At 40.2% G+C, this 18,650-nt stretch overlaps 1 protein-coding gene across 1 annotated transcript in view; it reads right to left on the minus strand.

Annotated features, from left to right (window-relative positions):
* UPF2 (UPF2, regulator of nonsense mediated mRNA decay) overlaps positions 1–18,650 on the minus strand; it is a 120,501-nt gene that overhangs the window by 90,092 nt on the left and 11,759 nt on the right. The window contains exons 3-4 of the mRNA XM_025397279.1: positions 16,268–17,047; positions 803–963 (exon numbers count right to left, since the gene is read on the minus strand). Of these exons, the coding sequence (XP_025253064.1) occupies positions 803–963; positions 16,268–17,047 (941 nt within the window). The remainder of the gene's footprint in view (positions 1–802; positions 964–16,267; positions 17,048–18,650) is intronic.

The raw sequence follows: 18,650 nt of genomic DNA on the forward strand, positions 1-18,650 counted from the left end.
AAAAAAAAAAAAAAAAAAAAAAAAAAAAAAAAAAACAAATACTTCACCCTTAAAATTTCTTTTTTTTTGAGACAGGGTCTCACTTTGTCATCCAGGCTGGAGTGCAGTGGCACAATCTCAGCTCACTGCAACTTCTGCCCCCCAGGTTCATGCGATTCTCCTGCCTTAGCTTCCTGAGTAGCTGGGACTACAGGCATATGCCACCACATCCAGTTAATTTTTGTATTTTTAGTAGAGACGGAGTTTCAGTGTTGGTCAGGTTGGTCTTGAACTCCTGACCTCGTGATCCTCCCGCCTCGGCCTCCCAAAGTGCTGGGATTATAGGAATGAGCCACTGAGACTGGCCACCCTTAAGATTTCTAAGTAAACAGAATTGCCAGGAAATTCAAAGATACCTATCTATTACATAAGAATCTGAATGAACTCATCATATTGTCATATGAGTTAATTATTATTTTCTATGTCCAGAGACTCTTCCATTCAGGGATCATTTCAAATAGCTTTTCAAGGTTGTCAATAGGTTTTAACACCATTTCTTTATTTAAAAATTTCTTTAAAAAACAGAGATGGGGTCTCACTATGTTGCCCAGGCTGCTGTCAAAACTCCTGGTCTCAAGCGATCCTCTTACCTTGGATTCCCAAAGTGTTGAGGTTACAGGCATGAGCCACCATGCCTGGCCCATTTTTAAAATGTTGAAGCCATTTTAAAAATTTAAATTCGCAATACTGCACATCTGACAAGCCTAAAGGTAAGTGACAGTGCTTATAGAAAACACAATGTTTGTTTTTAAGGATATCTTACCTTCTGGTGTTGGTTTGTCTTGAGGAAGATCTGGCATATTTTCATCCAAAAGGTCTGCTAAGGATTGAGAATTTGCCAGCAACTTCTGGTAAGACATAGCAAATTCCTCATACTGTTTATGTCTATCTTCACTGAGCTCCCCTTTAGAATGTAGAATGCGCCTATAAACAAATGAAATCATCTGACAGTCTTATCAAAACAGATGTGATCACAAATTGTTACATATGGGAAACATGCCATAATTTGATTTTCTCATACAAATTTAGTATAATTTTCATTTTTATTTAACAGTTGAATCTAATATTTTCAAAATGTATCTGAAATGTATAATCAAATTTACCTGAACATTTAAATTTTAACACTGGTTCCTCAAAGAATATGAAACATGCTTGCTGAAATACCACAATATTTAACAATACACATCTAAATAATTTTAAATTATTCAGTATTTTATTACAGTCACACTCTTCTCAGATAAAGTTAACCAAAACTAACACAACTACACAAGCCAACTTTCAAAAGCAACAGGTTATAGAAAGAATCAATTATTCTCAAACCTCCATGATTTGAATCAGAAATATCATATTTAACAACGTATCACAAAATAATAAAAAATTATTTGGCTTTTTATTACTGTCATACTTCCCTCAGACATACAGAGCTAACCAAAAATATTTAACACAACTACACAACTCAGTTTTCAAAACCAACAGATTTTGAACAGGTTCAAAAACAACAGAATCAGTTATCCTTAAACTTCCATAATGATCTGAATCAAGATTACCTTTTGAAAAAGCCCACAGTCTTCCCCACAGCCAATTCTCAATCTACTGTGCAAGTACTGGTTATTTATCTGGGTAACGGAGAAGTCCACTTACTCAGGCCAGCCCGTATCAAGGAACTAAGGACATAACCACTCTTCCACTTTCCAAGAATACACCAATAAGCCCATAACTACAAATGCAAAACTACTGAAAACACCAAAATGTATAGAGTAAAAGTCTTATTATATTCGTGTAAATCACTGAGACTTATATAGCTGGATCCAATTTTATACATACAAAATATCCATGTGGTACTATAATATTCAAAATTTATAAACCATAGTACAAATACAATGTTTCAAAGTCAATTATAAAGTTATTTTTACAAGTAATACTTAGAAGTTTTTTATTTCTTGTTATTTAAGTTTTCTTCTGAACAGTGAAGAAAACAAGGTTTTCTTTTTTTTTTTTTTTTGAGACGGACTCTCGCTGTGTCGCCCAGGCTGGAGTGCAGTGGCCGGATCTCAGCTCATTGCAAGCTCTGCCTCCCGGGTTTTTACGCCATTCTCCTGCCTCAGCCTCCCGAGTAGCTGGGACTACAGGCGCCCGCCACCTCGCCCGGCTAGTTTTTTGTATTTTTTAGTAGAGACGGGGTTTCACCGGGTTAGCCAGGATGGTCTCGAACTCCTGACCTCGTGATCCGCCCGTCTCGGCCTCCCAAAGTGCTGGGATTACAGGCTTGAGCCACCGCGCCCGGCCGAAAACAAGGTTTTCTATAATGCCATCTTCCATCTTCTAAAAGTTACAGAGAAAAAGGCAGAAAAATTATGCCTATATTTATTCTTCCCGGATTATTTGAAACAATGTCAAAACTTCCCCATTTTGCCCTATTTCTACTCACATAAGCTTTTGTTTAAATACTATAACAATTCAGTCTGGCATGGTGACTCACGCCTACAATCCCAGTACTCTGGGAGGAGGACGAGGCAGGTGGCTCACCTGAGGTCAGGAGTTTGAGACCAGCCTGGTCAATGTGGTAAAACCTCGTCTCTACTAAAAATACAAAAATTAGCCAGGTGCAGTGACGTGCGCCTGTAATCCCAGTTACTCAGGAGGCTGAGGCAGGAGAATCGCTTGAACCCAGGAGGCGGAGGTTGCAGTGAGCCGAGATCGTGCCATTGCAATCCAGCCTGGGTGACAGAGCAAGACTCCTGTCTCATAAACAAATAAATACTATAACAATTCAAGTAACAACATTTTCAATTTTCCAAATATTAGTTCCCATTACAAGTGCATCAATGCATAGATTCATGAAATCCAGTTATTTCCTCTTTTCAAATCTGGCCTATTGGGGTCTAAAATGAGAAATTTCATTTTCTTATGATTTAAATATACATTAGATATCATTCTACCAACACATTAGTAAAACGTTAAAATAGTTTAACCATAATAATCAAGGCTAAAAAGTGCTTCTCTAAAAATATTGTCATTAGAGAGCATTTTTCCCTCTTCAAACATTTGTTTCAGACTACTGTTACAAACACAAAACTTTTTCAGTAATTTTGTGAATGAATTTTAAAAATTAAAACAAAAACCCATAGCATTTTAACATATTCATACCTATGAAAGACAGCATTAGCACTCTGAATGAGCTTGTTAAAACTTTTAATCAGAAGTTCTAATAGAACTCATTATGGAAGTTAAAAGTCATTAAAAAAAATTTTTTTTTCCATTTACTTTTATTTTTTGTAGAGATAGGAATCTGACTATGTTGGCCAAGCTGGTCTGGAACACCTGGCCTCTAGCAATCCTCCCACCTCAAACTCCCAAAATGTTGGGATTACAGGTGTGAGCCACCACACTCGGCCAAAATTAAGTAAGTTAGTCAAATAAGTAATGCTCAGAAGTAGGTTACTTAGGCTGGGCGCGGTGGCTCACGCCTGTAATCCCAGAACTTTGGAAGGCCAAGGTGGGATCACAGGGTCAGCAGTTTGAGACCATCCTGGCCAATATGGTGAAACACTGTCTCTACTAAAAATTAAAAAATTAGCCGGGCGCGGTGGCAGGCGCCTGTAATCCCAGCTACTTGGGAGACTGAGGCAGAAGAATCACTTCTACCCGGGAGGCAGAGGTTGCAGTGAGCCAAGATTGCACCATTGCACTCCAGCCTGGGCAACAGAGTGAGATTCTGTCTTTAAAAAAAAAAAAAGAAAAAAGAAAAGAAGCAAGTTACTTAAAAATATCTGCAATGTAGGACTGGGCATGGTGGCTCATGCCTATAATCCCAGCACTTTGGGAGGCTGAGGCAGGTGGATCACCTGAGGTGAGGAGTTCAAGATCAGCCTGGTCAACATGGTGAAATCTCATCTCTACAAAAACATAAAAATTAGCCGGGCACGACGGTGGGTGCCTGTAATCCTAGCTCCTTGGGAGGCTGAGGCAGGAGAATCATTCGAACCCGGGAGGCAGAGGTTGCAGTGAGCTGAGATTGCACCATTGCACTCCAGCCTGGGCAACAGAGCGAGACTCCATCTCAAAAAAAAAAAAAAAATCTGCAATGTTATTAAGAAAAATGTTAACAGGTAAAAATTGAAGAGTTTATTCCATGGTACTTTAGTTGGAAAAAAAATTAAAAAACAAAAACTGAAGAGTTTATTCTGAAGCAAATTATATTAAAGGGATAATAATGGTTCTAACAGATTTCAAAACCCCTAATGACAATTACTATGTAACATTATTTCATACTTGAAATTGGAAAATATATCTCAGAATAACATAACCCAAAACTTTATTTCTCTTAACAAGTTCTGACATTCTGGTCATCCAAGGAACAAACATCCAGTCCACTGAGATACATAATCACACTAAGGATTTCTAATACATAAGCAGTAGCAAGGTGATGACTACCTTAGGAAAACAAAAATGAACAGTACTTTTCCTCACTTTCACGTGGGGATTTGCCTGTGACTGTGCGCTGGCTCCATTAAAAGTGATTTCATTCTATGATGGTTCCCTGAGTCTGCATTCCAGTTCCTCTCCAGTCCTGCTGGAAGCAAACTAAAACTATAAAGCTTCACTGATACTCCTTACCCTCCCCTTAATTCCATGATCAAATGCATTAACAGCACTAACTTACCCAACTAATGAGTAGGTACTTAAGTTACTATTCAGTGAAAATCGTCCTCAAGGGAAGTTTAGATTTGGGGTTTTGTCTGTCTGTTTTATAGCTCCATAAGCCTTTTACTCCCATTTTTTTTTTTATTATTATACTTTAAGTTCTGGGATACATGTGCCAAACGTGCAGGTTTGTTACATAGGTATACACGTGCCATGGTGGTTTGCTGCACCCATCAACCTGTCATCTACATTAGGTATTTCTCCTAATGTTATCCCTCCCCTGTCCCCCCAACCCCCAGTTTTTTTTCTTTTGTTTTGTTTTGTTTTTAATATCTTACACCGAGCACTTGGTTACCAGGACAGAATACCAATTAATACAGTTATGACTTCTGTTATATATAAAACTGACAGATGTAGCCATATATCCTTTCCTTGACATCTAAGTAATACACATTTACTGAACTGACTAAATCCACAGCATGCAGTAAGATGATACACAGATGAAGCAGAGAAATAACTCATTATAGTGCCTGAACATTTAAAGCCCCAAGGATTGGCCAGGCACAGTGGTTAACGCCTGTAATCCTAGCACTTTGGGAGGCCAAAGAGGGCAGATTGCTTAAGTCCACAAGTCCGAGACCAACCTGGGCAGCACGGTGAAACTCCATCTCTACAAAAAACACAAAAATTGGCCAGGCACTGTGGCTCACACCTGTAATCCCAGCACTTTGGGAGGCTGAGGCGGGTGGACCACAAGGTCGGGAGTTCAAGATCAGCCTGACCAACATGGTGAAACTCCATCTCTGCTAAAAATACAAAAATTAGCCAGGCATGGTGGCATGCACCTGTAATCCTGGCTACTCAGGAGGCTGAAGCAGGAGAATCACTTGAACCTGGGAGGCGAAGGTTGCAGTGAGCCAAGATCACACCACTGCACTCTAGCCTAGGAGACAGAGCAAGACTCCATCTCAAAAACAAAAAAAAACAAAATCAGCTGGATGCGGTGGTGGGCACCTATAGTCCTAGCTACTCAGGAGGCTGAGGTGGGAGGATCACCTGAACCCAGGAGGTCGAGGCTGCAGTAAGCTGCAACTATGCCTGCGCTGCAGCCTGGGTGACAGAGTGAGACCCTGCCTCAAAAAATAAATAAATAAACCCAAGGATCATTTAGAAATTCTAATGAAATTAAACATGTTTAAATGTAAGCTAAAAATGTCAGGGTATTTTTTGTAACTTTATGAAACTCATAGGAAAAGGTTTTCAGTTTAATTGTTTTTGAAAACCCATGTGAGGGAACTAAATATTACACAACACATCTGACCAACAAGTATCTCTGCTTTCTATCAGTTATCAAAAAATATGACCAAAATTTCTCATGTGAATTCCATGAGAATGTATCACAGAAAATATAACCAAAATCAAGCTGAAAACATGATTTCATCATATATTTTAATTACTGCCTTTTTAGAAATACATCAATTACATAAAGCTGAATTTAAGCCATTCTTTTGAGAATGTCATAAAGTAGAGGTTAGCAAACTTTTTCTGTAAAGGGGCAAACAATGTGTATTTCAGTCTGCAGACCATTTGGTCTTTGCTGAAACTACTCAATTCTGCTAACGTTACACAAAAGCAGCCACAGATAATATGTAAACAAATGAGGGTGACTGTAATAAAATTTTATTTATGAACACTGAAATTTGAACTTGAAATCATTTTCATGCTTCCCAAAACATTCTACTTTTGACTATTTTTCAACCATTTAAAAAAGTAAAAACCATTCTTAGGTGACAGGCTGTAGAAAAACTAGTCATAGGCTTAATCTGGCCCACAAGCCATAGTTTGCCAATCCCTGTCACACTACTACGTGTCTTATAAATTAGTGCATTCCCTCCTGCAATATCATTGCACACTAGAGAGGTACTTGTCCCCTTTTACAGATGTAAACAGTAAGTAATGAGAACAAAATCAATGCCAACTCTTACACTTTGTTATAAAAATACAAAAAAAAATTGCCCTCCTTTCTGCAACATACATGAGACATCACTGTCCAGAAGAATCTCTAAGGTACATCAGTCCTTGATTTTTTTTTTTTTTTTTGAGACGGAGTCTCGCTGTGTCGCCCAGGCTGGAGTGCAGTGGCGCGATCTCGGCTCACTGCAAGCTCCGCCTCCCGGGTTCACGCCATTCTCCCGCCTCAGCCTCCGAGTAGCTGGGACTACAGGCGCCCGCCACCACGCCCGGCTAATTTTTTGTATTTTTAGTAGAGACGGGGTTTCACCGTGTTAGCCAGGATGGTCTCGATCTCCTGACCTCGTGATCCACCCGCCTCGGCCTCCCAAAGTGCTGGGATTACAGGCTTGAGCCACCGCGCCCGGCCCAGTCCTTGATTTTATGGAGTATTTTTTTTTGTTTATTTCATTTTGTTTTGGTTTTGAGAGGGATTCTTGTTCTGTTGCCCAGGCTGAAGTGCAGTGGCACAATCTCGGCTCACTGCAACCTCCACCTCCTAGGTTCAAGCAATTCTCCCTGCCTCAGCCTCTCACATAGCTGGGATTACAGGAGCCTACCACCACATCCAGCTAATTTCTAAATTTTCAGTAGAGTCGGGGTTTTGCCATGCTGGCCAGGCTGGCCTCAAACTCCCGACCTCAGGTGATCTGCCCACCTCAGCCTCCCAAAGTGCTGGGATTACAGGCATGAGCCACCGCACCCAGTTGAATGTTTTTTGTATTACTAATTTAATATTATAAAACCAACCAAAAAAACCAGTCAATTTTTGAGTCAAGCATTATACATCATAAATGAGAAAATTCATTAATGCCTAAAAAATTATAATATTAAGAGAACTTTTTTCTTTTCCATTTTTTTGACTTTTTAAATATTTCCTTCATTTTATTACTTAATTTTTGTTTTGTATTATCCTAAAAAATAAATTTTATTTTTACTTATTTTTATTTTTTTGAGACAGAGTTTCGCTCTGTCACCCAGGCTACAGTGCAATGGCACAATCTCGGCTCACTGCAACCTCCGCCTCCCGGGTTCAAGCCATTCTCCTGCCTCAGCCTCCTGAGTAGCTGGGATTACAGGCATGCGCCACTACGCGGGCTAATTTTGTATTTTTAGTAGAGACGGGGTTTCTCCATGTTGGTCAGGCTGGTCTTGAACTCCCAACCTCAGGTGAGCTACTAAAGTTTAAGAAGTTTAACATAAAAATTTATAAAATCATAAAAAGACAGAAAGAGAAATTCTCATTCAAATGTCTTTCAGAAAGGTCAGGCAGGCAATCTATTAATAAAAGCTAGCTAACATTTACTAAACACTTACAATGTGCCAGACACTGTTATTAAGTGCTTTTACACATATGAATTCACTACATGATTCACATTTACCTCAGAGTTACAGAACTATTGTTATGCCCATTTTACAGATGGGAAAACTGAAGCAGAGATGCTAGGTAACTTGCCCAAGATTGCAGAATGTGCAAATGACAGTGCTCTAGCTCGAGTCCACACTCTGAAATACTGGACTATGTTGCCTTTCAAATTATAATTATCCACTTTGTACATTCTAGCGAAGTTCAAATGTTTCTCAAACACATTTATGAAGACAAGCCTTCACCACAGAACAGCTTATTCTATTTCCTTTTCTGGGTCCCTCTCTCCTTTGGATTTGACTTGGTAAATATTGAGTGGCTAACATGTATACTATACACTTCAAAAACAAGTGCTAAATGTAAATATGGATGGATATTATGTAATTGTGAAAAGTACAGTATGAAGAGGAAGAAAATAACCTGACTCTGTCTCTCACTTTCCATGTTATATTGGGCAAGCCCTTTAATCCCTTTGTTTTACCATCTTCAAAATATAGGCATTTATACAATAAAGGTACTGTTAGGATCAATTAAGATCATATAGGCCAGGTGTGGTGGCTCACGCCTGTAATCTCAGCACTTTGGGAGGCCAAGGCAGGAGGATCACTTGAGCCCAAGATATCAAGACCAGCCTGGCCAACATAATGAGACCAAGTCTCTACAAAAAAAATGTTTTTTAATTAGCCAGGGGTGGTGGTGCATACCTGTGGTCTCAGCTACTTGGGAGACTGAGGTGGGAGATATCAAGGCTGCAGTGAGCGATGACTGCGCCATGATGCTCCAGCCTGGATGACAAAGCAAGACCCTGTCTCAAAAAAAAAGGATCATATATGTGATTCATTATGTTAATGTAAAATGGTATTTTCATGAGAAAAAAAGTGCCAAAGCCTAATAAAGGAAAGGCAAGAACTTCAATGCCAAATTCTATTAATCATTAGCCAAATTAAAAAGGAAAATAGTCTTGACAAGAATACAGAACATTCATTTTAACTTTGACCTTGTGCAATCATACAAAATTAAATATAACACATGGACAAAATCTCTAAAAGAATGATCATGAAGAAGACCCCAGAAAAACTTCTGGGTTTTATATCTCCTCCAGCATTCTGTCAAATTTTAATAAAAATTGGCTTAGAATTATCTTAGATTTTCTTGGCTGGACGCGGTGGCTCACGTCTGTAATCCCAGCACTTTGGGAGGCCAAGGCGGGTAGATCACTTGAGGTGAGGAGACCAGGCTGGCCAACATGGTGAAACTCTGTCTCTGCTAAAAATATAAAAATTAGTCGGGTGTGGTGGCAGCTGCATGTAATCCCAGCTACTCAGGAGGCTGAAGCAGGAGAATCGCTTGAAACCCAGGAGGTGCAGGTTGCAGTGAGCCAGGATCGTGCCACTGCACTCCAGCCTAGGTGACAGAGTGAGACTCCGGCACAGAGGCTCACGCCTGTAATCCTACCACTTTGGGAGGCCGAGGCGGGCAGACTGCGTGAGCTTGGGACTTCGAGACCAGCCTGGGCAACATGGTGAAACCCTGTTTCTACTAAAACACAAAAAATTAGCCAGGCGTGGCAGCATATGCCTGTAGTCCCAGCTACTTGGGAGGCTGAGGCAGGAGAATTGCTTCAACCTGTGAAGCAGAGGTTGCAGTGAGCTGAGATCGTGCCATTGCACTCCACCCTGCAGACAGAGGGAGACTCCGTCTCAAAAAAAAAATTATCTTAGATTTTCTTTTGGTTTCATTTTAGAATTAATTTATTTATGGATGTCTCATAATCTTGTAAAAAGACTCTAGAACATAGCAAAGCAAAACTGTACCCATTAAAATGGGTACTACTACTACAGCACAGTCATTTAAACACAATTAGAATATCTAGGAGACAATTTTAGAGCTCTTAGAACATTACAGCTATAACATTAAGTCTAAAGTACAGAGAAGTAACATCTTAATTGTGCTTAAATACTACCAATTAATTAAACAACCTACCTGTGAAGCAAGGTACAACTCACCTGGAAGGAAAGTGAAAGTAAAAGCAGTACCATTTCATTATTTGCTGATGTGTTTTTAAGTTTCAGTATCAGTCAATAATGCCTCGAGAATTATCATTCATAAAAGAAACCTCTGACTGTTTTTTTTAACAATGGGCAGAGGAAAAAGTCTGCATTCTACTTAAATGCTTTTTCCTGAACTTTGTCAACTCACTGCTGTCAGACTAAGCCTGCAATCATGAAGGTACTAAGTCATGGGTGCTGAAGAGAAACTTGTAACCACTTCCATCAATTAGAGAGAAAAAAAGGAATAAAGATACATCAAGATTACTCAAATAAGAATTCTGGCCTACTACCTGAATTCATGATTTCACTATACTGAAAGAAACAAACAAACAAAAAATTAGCTGGGCGCGGTGGCGGACGCCTGTAGTCCCAGCTACTCAGGAGTCTGAGGCAGGAGAATGGCATGATCCCGGGAGGCGGAGCTTGCAGTGAGCCGAGATTGCACCACTGCACTCCAGCCTGGGGAACACAGCGAGACTCCGTCTCAAAAAAAAAAAGAAACAAATTCTGTAACATAACTGAGTTATAGCCAATAAAAATTAAATCACTTCTTCATCCAATTAAATGTCCAAAATATACTAACAGGACCTCTACAATATTTCAAAGTACAAAGCATTTCAAAGCATATAAAGAGCACTTAACATTTTAACAGGCAAAAGTCACCAAGAAAGTAAAGCTATTAACTCCAAATAGGCAACTACTACTGAATGATATTTTTAAATTTCTAATAATTGTAACTCACCAGGTCAATCACTTAACCAAAATGTATAATAAAAAATAATATTCAGCTGGGTGTGGTGGATCACGCGTGTAATCCCAGCACTTTGAGAGGCCGAGGCGGGCAGATCACGAGGTCAAGAGATCGAGACCATCCTGGCCAACATGGTGAAAACCCGTCTCTACTAAAAATAAACAAACAAAAAATACAAAATTAAAATTAGCTGGGCGTGGTGGCGCATGCCTGTAATCCCAGTTACTCGGGAGGCTGAGGCAAGAGAATCAGTTGAACCCGGGAGGTGGAGGCTGTGGTGAGCTGACACCACACCATTGCACTCCAGCCTGGGCAACAGAGTGACACTCTATCTCAAAAAAAAAAAAAAAAAAAGAAAAGATATTGGCCAGGCAGAGGCTCATGCCTGTAATCCCAGCACTGTGGGAGGCCCAGGCAGGTGGGTGGCTTGAGCTCAGGAGTTTGGGACCATCCTGGGCAACATGGAGAAATCTCGTCTCCACCAAAAATACAAAAAATTAGCCAAGTGTGGTGGCGCGTGCCTATGGTCCAGCTACTCAGGAGGAGGACTGCTTGAGCCGTGAGGTGGAGGCTGCAGTGAGCACTTCAGCCTGCCACTGCACTCCAGCCTGGGTGACAGAGTGAGACCTTGTCTCAAAAAAAAACAAAATAAAATAATAAAAGATATTGAATAAAAGGTTTAAAGAAATTTAACTACATAGGAATCTTAAATATCAGCTAGCTTAGTTTTCTTGCTTTACCACACTTCAGGGAAACCTTACTGGAAGAACGATTGCCCATTATTTAGTCCTATGATAAAGAAAAACCTCAAAATACCTACTGGGTGAGAGGTGCAGTGGCTCACACTTGTAAACCCACAAGTTTGGGAGGCCATGGCAGGAGAACTGCTTGAACCCAGGAGTTCAAGGCCAGCCTGGACAACAGTGTGAGACCATATCTCTATGTTTACAAAAATTATTTTAAAGGTTGGGGTAGGGGGCAGGCACGGTGGCTTACGCCTATAATCCTAACACTTTGGGAGGCCAAGGCAGGCGGATCATCTGAGGTCAGGAGTTCGAGACCAGCCTGGGCAACATGGCAAAACCCCGTCTCTACTAAAAATACAAAAATTTGCTGGGCGTGGTGGCATGTGCCTATAGTCCCAGCTACTCGGGAGGCTGAGGTGGGAGAATTGCTTGAACCCAGGAGGCGGAGGTTGCAGCGAGCTGAGATCACACCACTGTACTCCAGCCTGGGCAATACAGTGAAACCCCGTCTCAAAAAATTAATTAATTTATTTGTTAATTAAAGGTGGGGTAGCACTGAGCATAGTGGCTCACACTTATAATCCCGACACTTTGGAAGGCCAAGGCGGGAGGATCACTTGACCCCAGAAGTTTGAGATCAGCCTGAGCAACACAGGGAGCTCTCTCTCTATAAAAAAATTAAAAAATTAACCAGGCATGGTGGCACGGGCCTGTAGTCTCAGCTACTTGAGAGCGTGAGGTAGGAAGATCCCTTAAAACCCAGGAGGTCAAGGAAGGCTACGCTGAGCCATGATCACACGACTGCACTCTAGCCCAGGTAACAGAGTGAGACCCTGCCACAAAACAAAACAAAACAAAACAAAAAAACACACAGCTACTGGATAATGACTGGGAAGGAAAAAATGATCATTTTAGCAGAACACCATAATGTATCCTCGTAGTAGGTAGGAAACTATCATTAGGCCAAGTAGGGATTGTGCATTAATCCTTTCCTCATGTTTTCTTCACTTAGTCACGTCTCTGCCTCTTCACTATAGTGGCTGCTCAAGTTGAAGCGATCCTAAGGCATGAGTGATTTATTAAGCCATATGCCAATTATTTTCTACATGGTGATTAAGATTCACACATCCTCAAATCATTACATCTAAATGGGCAAAGTCTCCCTTGATAAAAAGGCTGTGATGGCCAGGCACGGTGGCTGACGCCTGTAATACCAGCACTCTGGGAGGCAGAGGCAGGCGGATCACCTGAGGTCAGGAGTTTGAGACCAGCCTGGTCAACATGGCGAAACCCCATCTCTACTAAAAATACAAAAATTAGCTGGGTATAGCGGCACAGGCCTGTAATCCTAGCTACTTGGGAGGCTGAGGTAGGAGAATTGCTTCAACCCGGGAGGCAAAGGTTGCAGTGAGCAAGATCGTGACACTGCATTCCAGCCTGGGAGACAGCACAAGACTCCATCTCTAAATAAATAAATAAATAGGCTGTGACAATGCTAAGGTCAGTTTACACTACATAAGTAAACTTCTCTAATAACTATGGATTAATAGTTCTGTATCAAATGGATAAAAGTTTCTAGGGAAACGCCACAAAGCTGTGTTCTTAACAACATCCTTTTCAAATTTGTATCAATGACTTGAATAATAAAATAGAAGAGCTGCTTATCAAAGCTGAATATGACCAGAAGATAAGTACTATTCAGTTTTTATTTTGAGACAGGGTCTCTCTCTGTCGCTCAGGCTAGAGTGCAGTGGTGCGATCATGGCTTACTGCAGTCTTGACATTTCAGGCTCAAGTGATCCTCCCACCTCAGCCCCCAAGTAGCTGAGACTACAGGCCCGTGCCATCACACCCAGCTAATTTTTATATTTTTTGTAGCAATGGGGTTTCACCATGTTGCCCAGGCTAGTCTCAAACTCCTGGCTCAAGCGATCCTTCTGCCTCAGCCTCCCAAAGTGCTGACATTAGAGGCGTGAGCCACTGCGCCCAGCCAGTACTGTGTATTATTAATATACATGTAATCAATATCCAAAGCATTCATAAAGCTAAAATAATATACCAAAAGCATCTAAATAAAGTTTAATAGAGATAAGCAAGTACACATTTAGGCTTTAAAAATTATATTTCACTAGTTTAAGGTGAAGAAGAAGTGGCTTGTCAGCAGTTCATATGAGAAATAAAGCTTTAGTGCAAATAAGTTTAACAAAAACCAAAAGAACGACAAGGTAGCTATAAAAACAAAGGCAATTTTAGGTCACAGATAGAAAAGAATGCATCCAAAACAAGTATCCTAAGCATAGTGAAGTGTCTGGAAATCATGGAGCAAACTGAAAGAACTGGAGGTATTTAACATAGAGAAGAGAAAAGGGAAACATCACAGCAGTCTGTGAATATCTGAGATACTGTCATGGGAATAAAAGTGGACACGTATGTCCTCTACCAGTGTTCCTCAAACCATCTGTGGTAAAGGGCCACCTTTCCATCCCCAACCATTGGACATTTCCATAAAAATATAGTAGGAATACTATGACCATTGAAAACTCCTATAAACCTTGTTTTTTGGGGGCAGGGCGGGGATGAAGTCTCACTCTTATCCCCCAGGCAGGAGGGCAATGGCGCAATATCAGCTCACTGCAACCTCTGCCTCCGGGGTTCAAGCGATTCTCCTGCCTCAGCCCCCTACAAGTAGCTGGGATTACAGGGGCCTGCCACCATGCCCAGCTAATTTTTGCGTTTTTAGTAGAGATGGGGTTTCACCACGTTGGCCAGGCAGGTCTAGAACTCCTGACCTCAGGTGATACACCCGCCTTGACCTCCCAAAGTGCTGGGATTACAGGTGTGAGCCACCATGCCCAGCCTGAAAATTCCTATAATAATTTCTAAGTGCTCACTCTTTCTGTATTTCATTCATTATGAACAGGTAAAAAGTTCATAGGTCTCCTACTTCAAGTACCTGTATTCCATCCATACCAGAAAAAAGAACCAAATCAAAGTGAACCATTTTGTGGCAAGTTAAATTTCCACTTGATGTAACAAAAGAATTCCTAGCCCGTAAGTGTTACCAACAGTGCAATGGCACAGACAGAACTGAGCTCCTTTGGGAAGTATTCAGAGGAAAAATAATCTTATCTGTTAGATAATCTATAAAATGTTTTCCTACTTCGGAAAGGTTAATGGATTGGATTAAAACATCATAGAATCTCTTCACTCTCCAAGATTCTGAGTCCAATCAAAAGCAAATACACACACATACACCCTCAAAGTAGCCAAGAACTAATCAATCATTAGCATACTATTAGCATACTTACAAATCATCAGTTATGATGTATTAAGTAGAATGTATGAGGAAAGGACTATGAAACTGACAAAGCATATGGAAATCATAATTAGGAAGCCCTCAGTAAGTGAGAAGTATGAATAAAGCACCACCATAATCCTTTTTAGTCCATTACTGATGGTACAAGTACATTCTCAGGTTGCCTCTTCAAAGTTTAAACCAGTCCTCGCAAATCAAAACACAAAACAAGGATAAGTCTTTTTCTTTTTCCTAAAAGAACTATTGGTAACACCATTGCCATCTAAAATTCTCACCTCTGAGTGACCTTCAGCCACAAAGATTTAACCACACAGTCTCTACCTTGACCCTGCCCTAACTGTACTACTGGCATACACTATTCCTGTTCAGTCTTCTGGTTAAGTCAATCATCTTCTAGCGGTAACTACTTAAACCACTCCTCCCCTACCACAGACTTATGAAACTAGAAAAGGATATTCTCCTATACAAATTTCTGATCAACAGTAATTTCAGATTCTCAACCATGCAATATAGTTGTAGAAATATTAAAATAGTTTAATACTCAGCCACGTGCTATGGCTATTACCTTATTTCTACACCCCCTCAGCCCCCCTCCAAATCCATCCTCCACAGAAATTGACCTAATGCCCAGCAACTCCATCAACTTCTAACTTCCTGTTGCTTCTCAGGTACAAATACTACACACTAGCCTACAATACCTTTTAACAATCAAAATTGGCCCCAAAGTCAGGTCTTTTCACCAATTACCACAGGCACAGTACGTTCCTCATTTAGAATTTTAAATGAATGCCCCAAGGAAGAAGACTCCTACAAATGAGTTTTGAAGTTGCATTTAAGAAATTTTTCATAGCTTATTTTGTGCATTATTTCCCAAAACTCTAATCTGAAATACCACTGGTAATTAATGACTCATTTTCTTAAGAAGAGCAACAGTGACATAAAGAACTTAAAATACAAAACAATGAAAGCAAACCTGTTATAGAGAGAACATTAAAGCACACAGAAAAATATTAGCAGGTAAGTTTAAGTGACAAAAAAGGAAAATTTATCCCTCAATTATTAAGTAGTGTTTAAAATCACAGGAAGAAATTACACATTCACAAGGTGAAAATCACCATCTACTTGGCAGATTTTTTTTTTAAATCAGAAACAAAATCTATTGTAGACTCACATTAAAACATGAGTACTCAGACTGTTCTACTTTGAAATTTTCCTGGAATGTTAAGAAATCACCTGTAAGGAGCCCTTTTCCATAAGTTCTTTCAGTGGCATGAAGACTTTAAACATTTTTAAGTATGAGCTCCAAAAATAAATTCTCAACTCTGAGAAACATTTGAAAATCACCTGTTTTGTCTCTCAGTATTCTGGAGCTCCCTGTGGTCCCTTTTCAGGTGTTTGGTCAAAGACGTAAAGTACTCTTTTAAAAGATTCTGGAAGGGCTGTTGTTTCTCTGGACTAATTATCTCACTAGGAGGAAAACTCAAATTAAACTTCTCTGCAGCACTCTTTACTTTCCTTGGTACAAGTCCAGCAATATCATCTCCACAATGTCGACAGAAACTAATCACTACAGAGACATGAGTGTGGGACTCCCGATCAGCATTAATAATATTTTTTAGCTGTTCATAGATTAAGGAAAGACCTTCCTTGTCAGTGAAAATCCCAACTATTGTCAATTCTGCAATAAAACGCAAATCAGTTCTTAACTTGGTAATGTTAGGTGTTTTCTCCTCTTTCCTTGCTTCAAAATGTTTTTTCCAGACCTGAAGAAGTGATGGGGCAAAGTCAGCATAACGCTGGTGAAAGAGAGAGCAGAGGTGCACAGCACAGTTCACATCAGAGATTTTCAGTTTTGCTTCCACAATAGAAGCTACAGCTTCTGCAATGTATTTGCTTAAATTTAGGCCATTAAAATCATGGGACAAGGAGTCTCTCTGTTGTTCCGTAATAGTTTTTAGTTTCTTGACAAAAGCAGTATTTTTCTTCAAACTTGAGTCAAGGCGGCTAAAGAAGTTTTCCTCTGGTCGGTTGTCCGGAGCATTTTGGTTTTTGCTACGAAGTTCCTTTCTTAAATGATGTCGTTCCCAAGCTTCCTGATGAAGCTGAACGGATTCTTCTTTTTCTCTATATAAAAACAAACAAATACATAAAATACTCTCTATATTTTGAAGCATTATACACAAATCCCCTACGAGTAAAAAACCAGTGAAAAAAATTATCTAAGTATAATAATCTACAAGATTCAAAAGGCCTTTCACTACTTTTAAAGACATTTTACTGGCCGGGCGTGGTGGCTCATGCCTGTAATCCCAGCACTTTGGGAGACCAAAGCAAACAGATCACCTGAGGTCAGGAGTTCAAGGCCAGCCTGGCCAATATGGTGAAATCCCATCTCTACTAAAAATACAAAAATTAGCTGGGTGTGATGGCGCTCACCTGTAGTCCCAGCTACTCAGGAGGCTGAGGCACAACACTTAAACCCAGGAGGCAGAGGTTGCAGTAAGCCAAGAAGGTGCCACTGCACTCTAGCCTGGGCGACAGAGCAAGACTCCGTCTCAAAATAAATAAATAAATAAACACATTTTACTAATGACTTACGCTAACAAGTATTATCTTAATGAGAAGCCCAGTACTGTAGGTTGATAACAAATGTCATAGAGTGGAGGATACTGACTAGATTAAATTAAAAATCATTCTGCCAACCGGCAAGTTAACTAGGTAAGACATATAATGCTACTATGAAAAATATAGTATGTTTGGGAAGGATATAAAATGTGAAACAAATAAAAGCAATGGGCAAAGAGAAAAGAAAAAATCCACAAAGAATTCTTTAAAGAATTAGCACTACAAGGCCAGGTATGGTGACTTTGGGAGGCAGCACTTTGGGAGGCAGGTGGATCACCTGAGGTCAGGAGTTTGAGAACAGCTCGGCCAACATGGTGAAACCCCGTCTCTACTAAAAATACAAAAATCAGCTGGGCATGGTGGTGGGCGCCTGTAATCCCAGCTACTTGGGAGGCTGAGGCAGGAGAATTGTTTAAACCTGGGAGTCGGAAGCTGACGCTGCAGTAAGCCAAGATCACGCAACTGCACTCCAACCTGGGCAACAGAGTGAGACTCTGTCTCAAAAAAAAAAAAAAAAAGAATTAGTACTATAAAAGAACGCATTAAAAATGTTTTGAGGCCGGGCGGTGGCTTCACACTTGTAATCCCAGCACTCTGGGAGGCCGAGTCAGGCAGATCACAAGGTCAGGAGATCGACACATCCTGGCTAACATGGTGAAACCTCATCTCTACTAAAAACAACAAAAAATTAGCAAGGCATGGTGGCACGCGCCTGTAGTCCCAGCTACTCGGGAGGCTGAGGCAGGAGAATCACTTGAACTCAGGAGGCAGAGGTTGCTATGAGCCAAGATCATGCCACTGCACTCCAGCCTGTGCAACAGAGTGAGACTCTATCTCAAAAAAAAAAAAAAAGTTTTGAAATGTTAGATATTGTTTTTCCATACTCAGCACATTAGCCAAACCTTTTAACAAAGTACCTTGCCAGGTTTGGACTCTTAAATATTCAAGTGATTTAGAAAATTTGGAAAGGAACCAGAAGACAACTATCAAATAAGAAACTTTTAATAAAAAGCTAGTAGACTCAGTTTATACTGAAAAAAATAACTAAAAACAAATATACCTATTTTTCCTCTAAAAAGACAGAACAATTTAAATTGCAGAA

This window comes from Theropithecus gelada, chromosome 9, assembly GCF_003255815.1.
Source record: "Theropithecus gelada isolate Dixy chromosome 9, Tgel_1.0, whole genome shotgun sequence".
NCBI lineage: Eukaryota > Metazoa > Chordata > Mammalia > Primates > Cercopithecidae > Theropithecus > Theropithecus gelada.